Source organism: Centruroides sculpturatus, unplaced genomic scaffold (genome assembly GCF_000671375.1).
Source record: "Centruroides sculpturatus isolate CEXI.00-Female unplaced genomic scaffold, Cexi_2.0 scaffold1676, whole genome shotgun sequence".
In the NCBI taxonomy this organism is placed as follows: domain Eukaryota; kingdom Metazoa; phylum Arthropoda; class Arachnida; order Scorpiones; family Buthidae; genus Centruroides; species Centruroides sculpturatus.
The window spans coordinates 50,788-62,838 of NW_019385839.1; the positions used below are offsets into that span (position 1 = coordinate 50,788).

At 42.2% G+C, this 12,051-nt stretch overlaps 1 protein-coding gene across 1 annotated transcript in view; it reads left to right on the plus strand.

The window, feature by feature from the left end:
- Positions 1–2,518: 2,518 nt before the first annotated feature.
- The window catches only part of LOC111642424 (zinc finger protein 608-like), a 62,238-nt gene continuing 52,705 nt past the window's right edge, over positions 2,519–12,051 (plus strand). Inside the window, exons 1-2 of the mRNA XM_023388775.1 lie at positions 2,519–2,705; positions 6,016–7,177. Coding sequence (XP_023244543.1) covers positions 6,137–7,177 — 1,041 coding nt within the window. The 5' untranslated portion in view covers positions 2,519–2,705; positions 6,016–6,136. The remainder of the gene's footprint in view (positions 2,706–6,015; positions 7,178–12,051) is intronic.

Genomic DNA, 12,051 nt, shown 5'->3' on the forward strand with positions numbered 1-12,051 from the left:
AAGTGTCCGTAAACGAAAGAATACATTTATTTTCGGATCCAGTATACAAAAATCGTTTGAAATTGTATTAGTAAACCCCATATTATACAGAACAATAGACACGTGTACACAAGTCGACCCCCCTATAACACTGTTGATAATTCCGTTTTATATGAATTCCATGTTATACGAGTCACTTAGATTTTACAAATACGTGAGCAGTTCACAGCGCGGCACACGTATTTATAAAATCTAAGTGACTCGTACAACATGGAATTCATATAAAACGGAATTATCAACAGTGTTATAGTGGGGTCGACTGTATTTTAGTGTGACGACACAGCAGAGCAATCATCCATCTGTATCTCTACAGAGAATTATGGTGACGAAACTTCGATCGATGTACAGTACAGTACCAAACTTCTAAAACACTTAGCAGCAGCATTTGTACTGTTTAACAAACACTACTCTTTCGGTTGCAGGGTAATTGTTTAGCGTTAAGGTCTGTTTTTTTAATCAGATTTGAATCTAGATTCATCGTGCATAAAGGTAATCCTAAAAGGAGTGACTCGTTGAAGATTGCAGCAAGCAGCAGTCCATTTAGAAGCGAAGTTAAGGTTGAGGAACTCTGGATAAATATGAGTGACGTTAAATTAGTTTAATTTCCTAATTAATCAGCTTATATTAAACTATGCTTCTAAACATATTTGTTAACGTCCGTTCTTTAAAACCACTCGAAATAATAGGAAAATATTTAAAAGTAAAGCTGTCATTTTTTTAATTATATTAGTTAGATGAAAAATGAGATTTTCAACTGGTAGATCGCGATCTACATTTTGAACCTGATCGAACCTAACCTGAAATTCTATTCTCGTAAGTCATAAGATTGATACTGTAGGCCTAAATCCTATTTTAGCCAGTAGCGTAACTGGGAGGTAGCCTTTATAAATAAGCAACGAAAAGAATAATGTGACAAACTCACGTATACATACGTATATCTAATTGTTTACTCTTCCCCCCACAGCGCTAATACGGGAGGTAAATTTAGGTTTGCACGTTCTAATTTGGGCCTCATCTAGTATTTACTCTACTGATTCTTACACAGATATATTGGTCGATATATTTTATCATCGGATGGAAGAAAACTCTGGTGTTTCTATAAGAAATCCGCCCTTTTGTTTCACACGTAACGTGTGTTTTAAGGGCCCGCATTTGTTAAGAACGCCGCTAATTACCACATAAGTAGTTAGAAGTTACTTTTATGACGTCGATTGAAATTAGGAATTTCTTGGTTGTAGCATTTCTCAGCGTGAGTTAAGGATATTCAATCCTAACAACACGACCGAGACGTGTTCTCCTTTGTTCTTCCTCACCCCTTTAAAACCGTAGAAATCGGTTGTTGAACGTATTTAACATTATCTGTACATTTCGATAACGAATCCTTTTATCCGTATTAAGCTGTTGACGTTTTGTCTGTCCGTCACGCAATTAATCTGGAGTAAATTCGTGACGGAAGTATACGCAGCCGACGATTGGCTCCCGTAGGAAATATGTGTTGGCCAATTGGACTCGATAACGAATCATTTCGTCCGTGTTAAAGCATCGTTCGATCGTCTGTCTGTCTGTCACGCTATTGATTCGTTCTGTAAACATAAAACTAGTGTTCTGCTGGGTGGAAACGGTGATTAATATAGAAAATACTAGTCACGTTCGTCAATGGTCAGCAACAATGTATTATAATACTCACCCTTGCATAAAATGCGTTCGATTATACAAAAAAAAAGCCCATTTTTCTCTCTAGTGTTTACTTTAAATGTTTTTCGTGTGTGTGTATGAGGGGGGAACTTCGAGTGTCGTGAAGACGATCGATCGAACCTCCCTCCCTATAAAGTCGGAATTTGCAGCGTGTGCAATTCCCGTCTGTCGGGTGCGAACGCCCGTGGACGGTGGCAACGATCGAAAGAAATTGCGTCACACTTAGTTAACGACACTCGACCACAAAATCCTGGTGTTATATACGGAAGTTTAACCTTTATATAGACGTTGGTCAAGTTTAACGGAAGTGACGCGATCGATACTGAGAACTTCCGGACCTCGGACCTTCTTGGAGGCGAACTCTTTTACCACCCGCAGCGACAGAGTTTACGAAATCAACCGCACGTGGAAATTCCTCAGAATTAGCATATTTGGGGAGGGTGTTTTGTGTTTAAAGTATCAAGCGCGTGCCACTCGCAGCGTTATATCGAGTTCGAGCGGGACTAAACCAACGCATTATTTTACAAGCGGCGACATTTCAAGGGAGTAAGAAAGAAAAAAAAAGCGCCGGCATCTCTTTATTTTAAAAAAGATTGTTTTTTTTTTTTTTTTCGGGGGATCCGTTAGAGGGTTGGGGCGCTCCGCCGCCACGGCGCGGCGCGGGTGAGTGCCCCAGGCCGATTTACAGCGCAGGCTCCGGCGCCGGCGCAGTGGGCGCGAGGAAGCGGCGCCGTTCGGCGCGAATCGATGGCAACTCTCGCGGCTTCTCGCGAATCACGTGAGCGCGGCCAGCCACACAAAGGACGTCGCCGGTAGTGCGTACCTCAGCCTGGTGGCAAGCGGGTAAGGCCGAGCCGAGCTGTGTCGCCGACCGAGTTCGTTGGATTACGTCTACCGCTACCTCTCGTTATGGATTGGACGACGTCGGCTCTTGGGATGTTCGTGTCTCGGCTGCAATGACCATAAAATGGGTGAGGAGTGCCGACTCTACTTTTGTTTTAGCCCCTTGTAAATGTCGTGTTTGTGTCCTTTCTTTATCCTCCTCCGTATGGAATCTCTCGGACGTGTTCTCCGCCCGACAAGGTGAGTACGGGTTGGCGGCCTCGGTCGACGCCCGAACCGACATGGCCGCCGCGTCCGACTTTTATTCGCTCTCTCTCTCTCTCTCTCTTCTCCTTTCCCGTCGGGCCTCTCCCTTCGCCGACAGCCGGGGCCCCGCGCTTGTTTTTTTTCTGTTCGACCGGGGCCCTAGATCCCGGCGCCGCGCGCCGTGACGGCGCGGCTCGCGCCCGTGGCGAACAAAGGAGGAGGAGAAGCGGCGTCGCCTCGGTCGTTCCAGAAAGGGCGTGGCCGCCGGGCGGGCCGAACTCAGGCCCCGCCGTCGGAGGATCGCGGCCGGCCCGAGGGGAGGGACGAGTCGCCCCCCCCTACGTTCGCGCCGTTAATTATCCGGCGGTGGCGGTGGGGGGAGCGCGGCGCCCCGTTCCGGGTGCATTTCGCGTAATCTGAAGTCGGCGGGCCCGGTTCCGGCACCGCTTCCCGGATCCTTCTCGTTTTTCTTTGTTCCTCTTCCCGTGCTGGGAGCGCACCCTCGTGCACATTTACGAACGTACTCCCGAGTTCTGGCCTAGCTTTTCCACCCTCCCTTTTTTTGTTTTTTTTTTTTTTTAACTGGAAGCCAAGGGCCCTTCCACCTCGTGTAATTTACCCACCCTCGCCGAATCGGGACGGGAGCCGCCTAGTCGGGCCCGACCGCACCTCCGGCGGGGGGTCAAAGGTTAACAACTAGGCCGGGAATGTTCAGTCGATCCCCGTTTTTGCGGGTTTCCTCCGCGTCGAAGGGCGACGGACGGCGGTCGGAGTTCCCATCGATTCTGTTCGACACGAGATATTTCTCATCCCGAGTGTCTTTGCTCTGTTCTTCGTCTGCCAACTTTTTTTTTCCCAACTTCGTCCGGCGGCGGAAGGGGCCAAGAATCTTGTGTGCTGGCGATTCGGCCGGAAGCGGATCTTCCTCCGCCTAAAAGAGTGCGACGAAGGAAGGAGGGTGAAAGGCAAAACTCATTTTTCCATCTCTACAATACCCTTTTAAACACCGAATTGGAAGAAGAATGACAAGCTTTGTCGTCTTTTATATTGTCAAATTTTTAAGTCGATTATACTAAATCGGATTCCCTATTCATCTGTGTTCGCTTCTTCTACTATTGTTATTTATTACAATAAAGAATACCAAGTCCTTTCTTCGGGGTTCTACTTCTGTAGAGACGAGATACGTGAACCATCGTACCGCTTCGTCGTAAGTTCGGAGATAATCGGATCCGAGCGCAAGATGGCGGCGACGGACCGATAAGTGCCAACGACCGATGGAGTTTTCTTTATTGTTTTTCTGCCAGGACGCGTTACACCGAGTTCGATACTCTTGCAAACGCCACTGATCTTCTTAAATTTGAAAACTCTTTGGCAAAAATTCCGGTAATTGAGCGTGCCGTCTTAAACTCCACCATTACGGAGGAATAGTTGGAATCACTTTTCCTCCCCGCTGTATTTTGTGTGGCTAGGATGTAATTCCCTATAGCTAGGTATAAATAAACCGAACGCCCCGGGGTACTGTTCGAGTACACTACTCCCCAGCCAGCCCCTCACCTTAGAAGTTTCTCGGAACATATTTGCCAATCCCGATTCCCTTTTTGTGAGTAGAACGTTCCCGCATCCGGCTCGTGATGCGCAGACTCCATTCGACCGGACACCTACGCCATAAAGGTTAGTAACACTTTTCGTGAAAATCAACCAGGAATTTTTTTTTTTAGTCTTTCAGTCGCACCCGGCTGAAATCCCTCTCCCAAATTTACTCCGCCTGATTTTTGTTCCGGCGGCTGAAGTGGTAAAAAGGAATCTAAAAAAGGGCCTTCCATCCTTTCTTCTCCCCGTACCTCGGGGGTAACAATGTTCTTTTCTTTCCTCCCTTCCCTCCAATGTACTGGAGATTCGTACTTGCCAGTCCCTTAGAAGCGGGATCGACCTGGTTTCGTTCCGCAGTCACCATCTTCCGAAACGACGTCACACCACCCTTCTCTTCAGTGAAGGTGTTTGCCACCTTAAAAACTCGTTCACTACCAAAGCGTTACCGACAGATAATACAAGTCGACCCCCCTATAACACTTGATTTTTCCGTGTTATATGAATTCCGGGCTGTGAACGGCTCACGTATTTGTAAATTCTAAGTGACTCGTACAACATGGAATTCATATAAAACGGAAAAATCAACAGTGTTATAGGGGGTCTTTTGTATTGCAATAAGCTTCATTCACCGTACCAGAAATAAGCGATATATCCGGTGTGGTCGAGTTTGTTGTTCAAATCGACCGAGTGCACACGTAAAATAAGGTCAATATTCTGTGTAAGTGTTTTAGTATCGACCCGATGTAGATGCACACCAAATATAAATCGCTATAGAATTGTTCCTCTCCGTTCCATATTCGGAGATTAAAGAATAATCCGTTATGTAAGTTAGATCCTTACTCCGTTACCTTTCCGACGCTTGCGTGAGCGTTTACAAATGGAGATTACCAAACACGTGACGCGTTTACTTTGAACGGAGCAAACTCTAGATTAGTATTGGTTGCCAGACCGAACGTCACTTTCGATTTTGCTCCCAAGTAAACAAATTAACTACTACGAAGACACAACGCAAAATGGTACGCAATTTTGGTGGTGTTTTTTAGTTCGTAGAATGTTCGACCTGTTCTAGTGTTATAGAACAGAATGGCCTTTTGGGCACATTACAGGAACTTGTGTGTGTGTTATGCGTAACTGTTTGTGCAGTTGTGTATTCGTTCTTGCGCGTGTTTAACCCGAATTGTTCGTAGGAACACAACGAAAACGCGGAAGTTATCGATTTGAAATACGCAGGAACAGTGTGTGTTGTTTCGTAATGTTTGAAGGAAAGGAAGCGCCCCCGTTATCTGGTGATAGGAAATGTCGTTAGAAGCGGGGAAAGACACTAAACGCCATGACTCCGGCAGAAAGGGAGGTAATTATTTTGTGTGAAACGAAGTTATCCTTTCTAACCGTTTCGTATTCTACGTAGTAAGCGATTGGACTTGGTTCCGTAGATAAGGATTTTATCTGTTTACGGTAACGGATTAGGACTATCACCAAGCGTACATTTCTCGTTGGGCGAATTCGAATTTGGACGCTTCACGCGCGTTCGCTAGTGTCGCTTTTTTTTTTTTTGTTTTTTTTTGTACGTGAGGGTTGACTGATTACGTTTTGTGATTTCAGGCAAATTTTCGTCTGCCGTCGTCCAGTCGCACACCGGTGATCGGATAAGACCAGGGAAAGAGATCCAGCGCGGTGGAATGAATCCTCCTCCATGGTGGCGATTTCGTGACACCAGGATCCAATGAAAGACAACCTGCTGGATGGCCACCGGGGTAAGGTGGCTACTAATGTCACGTCTACTCCCACAGCAAGTGGCAAGACGGAGGTTGTAGGGGGACCTGGACCCACCAACTTCGACGACGATTACAACGAATGGGAATTAGGTATCGGCGATCTCATCATCGACCTGGATGCTGATATAGAGAAGAATAACGACAAATATCACGGAATCGGCGACGGGAGTGTGACTTTCGGCTTGTTGACGACCAATTGTGACTTAACCGGCACGACGTCTAGCATGTCGAGCACCAAACAGTCCCGCATGACCGGGAACAGTAACAGTAGTAGTAGTAGTAGTAGCAGTAGCAACAGTAGTAGCAGCGGCGGCGGCGCCGGCGGAGCGGGTTCCGGCGGCGGCGGCGCGGGCGCGGGTGGAGCGGGCGCAGCGGGAAACGGAGCCACCGTGGAGCACCAGGCCACGGTGGACAAAGGACTCAAGATGAAGATCAAGCGCAAGAACGTGGGAAGCAAATTCTCCGAGGCCAAGCACGAAATCGTGCAGTCCGACACCAAAGTGGCCCACCAGCCGGCCTCCGAGGCCGGCGGCGCCGCCCCCAACTGCGTCCAAGTGGCCGCGCCGGCGGAGCCCAAGTCCAAGCATTCGTCGGGCAAGGGCAGGAGCGCCGGACACCGCGAAAAGAAGGAGAAGAACAAGGACAAGAGCAACAACAAGGCCGGCGCCGACGTCAACGGCGTCGCCGGCAACGCTCACGGCGCCGTCTCCGCCTCCATCAAGTTATCCGGAACCAACGGCGGCGCCGCCTCCGGCACTCAGGGCCCGACGTCGCACGCGGCGTCGGCGCCCGGCGCTAACGCTTCCGCCGCCTCCTGCGACGGCGTGGTGTCCGCCGGCAACTGCCTGCCCTCCATCATGCCCAGTCTGACCGTCAAACTGGAGACCAAGTACTCTTCGCTGCCCGCCAACAGCACGGTCTTGCTGAAGCCCGAGGATCTGCCCAAGAGCCCTCCGCCCAAGCGAGTTCGAGTGGACAAGGCGGACCCGGTAAGTCTCATTCGCTTTTTTTTCCCTACCCTTTCGGGAACCTCCGGGACCCCGTCCCGTCTCTCTTTCTCTCGCGGCGCGTCGCGTCTGGCTAATTAAAACGTCGAGCGCCCCGAAAAGTGGCGCTTCCGGTGGGCGGAGCGCGACGCGTATCGGTCTAGCGCTCCGCCCGGTTTTCTTTGCCTCGGAAGGCGTAACTAATAGGTATATCGTGTGTGACTCGTGCCTCTCGAAACAGAGATCCGGATACCACCTAATTTGCATACCAAAGCGTCCGAGGTAGGTAAGAGTGAATACTCTGCATGCGGCTAAACGAGGGAATGATCGTCGCGTAAATCTTCCTCCTCTTCTAACTGGCTGGAGTCGGGATGGCATTCGTCCTTTGTATGTGCGCACATCGGTGCGTTAAACGTACTGTACCACATTCATTAAATGCGTGAATTTACCAGTAAAATGAACAGAATTTCGGCCATTCCGCGTTATGTAAATTACGGCTTTGTCATCTTTCAGGACAAATTCAGGTGGACTTTCTGAAACGGCAGTGACATTGATTGCCAGTTCAAATCTATACAGTACTGTATTTTAAATTCCTCTACTGTAGAGGATTCTAAACTACGCGATCTGGTAATTTCCATATAGCTTAGATGATCTCTGTTGTCAATACCCATTGATTTTTGAATCGATACGCGCCCTGCGCGTTACTCTAAACATGCCAATGTGTAAACAATTCGGAGCCCTATCTTGTATTTCGTGAAAGATGATGCGCCCTGGGATGAAACGGAAATTGGATTCTTAGTTTCTTGTTTTCGTGGTTTCGAAATTTAAATCTTCAGGATACGTTTTCTCGTTTGCCGTTTCCCAGGCCGAATTTTCTGCCTCTATCCTTTGTCTTCTCGTCTCGCTTCCATTGGCGAGAGTGCAGAAACCGGTGAAGATGCCCCGGGGCTAAAGAGGGAGACAGGGTAGAGACTCTGCTCTTGTTGTCGGATGTTCTCCACTCGACCTTTGTGTTTGTCCGTTTGCCTTCTCCCCTCGGGCGTGTATCCGTTAAAGTTACCAATTTGTGACGTACGGACGGTGAGAAGCCAAGCCTGTACCAGCTTATAATGTGGTCTTAGAACTTTCACATTGCAGTGTTTTTATTGGTGGTTTGCAGCTGCTCGTATGTTCGAGGGGAGGAAAAAATAGCGTAATGGCCTTATTTTTCTTTCGGATTAGGATAATTTTCATTTGTCAAACTCTTAATTTCTTTATTTCCTCAATAGTTTTAGTTACGGATCGGGAATTTTTGTGTTTATCTTTGCGAAACTTTGTTGTTGTCGGAGCCTGTTTGCGGAATGGTTAATCTTAATTTATATTATTCGTAATGGTTGTCTGATGCTCGTTACGTTTCCACGAATAGTTTTGCCTTATTGTTAAGTGAGACGTAACGAAAGTGTATAATGTACTCGAAGGGCAGCCTTTTTTTTTTTTTTTTTTTCCCGNAACCAACATTCCTCTCTGATAAGCGAATACAAAGCAAAATAAAAAATATATATAATTTTATTAGAATAATTTGCAAAAATATTTTCAATATAAAGAGTTTTGGCTGTTATCATCATCAACTGTAGAATTTGATACTTAATATTACAGATCAAGTTTCTGTTTTAAAAAAAGATATTTTTTAAAGGAATTTTTACATAAATTATACTCCAAATGTAACAAAACCAGTAAAGTTTACATATTATACTACGCGTTGCATCATCATTCATTGTTAAAGCTTGTATTTTGGAACGAGGACTTTGAAAATCAAAATATCGATAAATATGATGGAAAATTTTTATGTACGGAGCAACTTTTCCCGAAAAAAGATATCAGTCCGTAGAAAATTCTACGTTAACGAAAAAAAAACTCTCTTATTAAATAAAGTGGGAACTCGGCTGAAAAATTTATCTCGGTATCATATCTATATCGTATATCTGGCGTCACTTAATCTGTACACAATAAATACATTGTTTCTCTATTAAAATCCTTTTTTACATTTATCTGGTGTGACTAATTAACAGGAAACAATCGCAAAGCAAAACTTGGACTGAAAACAAAAGAAACATCCTGATGCAATCAGTTAACAATGAATAGCCATTTACAAAACAAATCTTTATACAATATTTAATTTTATAAGTTTCTGACATTATTGATCGATTTGATAAATTGTTTTCATTCTTCTAATTCACGTTTTTAAATTGGAATTTGTTGTCTTTTTTTTTTATTTTTGCTTGGAGTGATTACAACAGGCGACCTTGAACTTTCGTACTAACAGTTATTTTTGGAGATGCCAGTGAACTCTTCCAATAGAGAGATTCCTGAGGGACTGTGAACTACACTTTACAATCAGTTAATTTACAATTTGTCAAGTTTACAGTACAGTCGACCCCCCTATAACACTGTTGATTATTCCGTTTTATATGAATTCCATGTTGTACGAGTCACTTAGATTTTACAAATATGTGTGCCGGGCTGTGAACGGCTCATGTATTTGTTAAATCTAAATGACTCGTACAACATGGAATTCATATAAAACGGAATAATCGACAGTGTTATAGGGGGGTCGACTGTACTGTAAACTTGACAAATTGTAAATTAACTGATTGTAAAGTGTAGTTCACAGTCCCTCAGGAATCTCTCTATTGGAAGAGTTCACTGGCATCTCCAAAAATAACTGTTAGTACGAAAGTTCAAGGTCGCCTGTTGTAATCACTCCAAGCAAAAATAAAAAAAAAAGACAACAAATTCCAATTTAAAAACGTGAATTAGAAGAATGAAAACAATTTATCAAATCGATCAATAATGTCAGAAACTTATAAAATTAAATATTGTATAAAGATTTGTTTTGTAAATGGCTATTCATTGTTAACTGATTGCATCAGGATGTTTCTTTTGTTTTCAGTCCAAGTTTTGCTTTGCGATTGTTTCCTGTTAATTAGTCACACCAGATAAATGTAAAAAAGGATTTTAATAGAGAAACAATGTATTTATTGTGTACAGATTAAGTGACGCCAGATATACGATATAGATATGATACCGAGATAAATTTTTCAGCCGAGTTCCCACTTTATTTAATAAGAGAGTTTTTTTTTCGTTAACGTAGAATTTTCTACGGACTGATATCTTTTTTCAGGAAAAGTTGCTCCGTACATAAAAATTTTCCATCATATTTATCGATATTTTGATTTTCAAAGTCCTCGTTCCAAAATACAAGCTTTAACAATGAATGATGATGCAACGCGTAGTATAATATGTAAACTTTACTGGTTTTGTTACATTTGGAGTATAATTTATGTAAAAATTCCTTTAAAAAATATCTTTTTTTAAAACAGAAACTTGATCTGTAATATTAAGTATCAAATTCTACAGTTGATGATGATAACAGCCAAAACTCTTTATATTGAAAATATTTTTGCAAATTATTCTAATAAAATTATATATATTTTTTATTTTGCTTTGTATTCGCTTATCAGAGAGGAATGTTGGTTGTTTGTCTCGCTTCTATACTTACAAATGAAGAATAAAGGTTTTATAATGGGGTTACTAGCTTTTAAATACGTTTTAATTTACATAATTAAGAAATAATAAACACGTTACACAATTTAGAAATTTTAAGGTGAAAATTCTCGTAGTTTAAGTACAGTAAGTGAAATATTTCATCGATGAATAGAGAGTAATTTAGGTTTCTGTATCAAAATTTTAGTGTAGTTTTATGTATCTTAAGCAAATTTACATAATGCATACAAAATATAAGTTTTGTATGAATATTTAAGAAGAGTAAAAGAAAAAGAAAAGAAAAAAACTGTTTTTTTCTAATGTAATCTTTCTAAAAGGTTCAATTTATAATGCATAAAAAATGCAAGAAAATTGTTAATATTCTAGTACTTTCGAATCTAAATTGTTCATCAGTTTGTGAACAGTTTCTTTGAAAGTGCTAGGACAAGAATTTTCTTGATTTTCTTACGGTATACTCGATAAAAGTATTTTTTCGCATACTTTAGGAAAACATTACAGAGAGCGTTTAATGAGATTTAAACTGAAATTGCTGTCGAAATTCAGAATGTATCAGGACAAACCCATTCAGAACACAGTGTTTGAGTAGTTGAGAAAAATATAATTTCATTTTAATAAGTGCAGTACAATATAGATTTCTTAGACAAATGAACAAATTTAGAGTTTTTATACAATCATGGTATCGTATAAATGGGTAATTAACTTTAAATGTTTTACAAAATATGGACGTCAGCAATTTTAAATGTACAGTTCTGTCTATATATGGTCTACTTAAACCTTGTTTATTAATAAGTCCTATTAATAAACAAGGTCCAAGTAAAACTGTTTTACATTTTTGTGTATATATTAAGGACGTAGAGATAAAAAGAATTAAATACGTATATAGCATTCAAATGTTTTGATTGATTGACCTGCAAGAATGTTCAGATGAAACATATGTTAATTCTTGTTTAACAGGATAAAATCTTTCCAAAAATCAACAGAACTTGTCGCATAAATATGAAATTCTTCTATAAATCACTTAATAAGTCATTTTTAATTATGTAAATACAAGAATTAGTCATAACTATGAAGAGAGTCCAGTTGCAACTGTTTATAGTACTCAAAATAAGAACTATTAATCAAAATCTTGACACAATTTTTTATGAAAACAATGTTTTCCTCATTATATACATTGTATTATAGAGAAACTAAAACTGGTTAAAATGATCTTGAGAATTTATTTACTCAACTGTATCGTAAGGATTGTAAATATGGCCATTTTGTATAGTACAGATGCTTATTATTGGCACTGAATGGCCTCCAAGAATTCTATGTTTAGCAAAGTGTGTATAAGT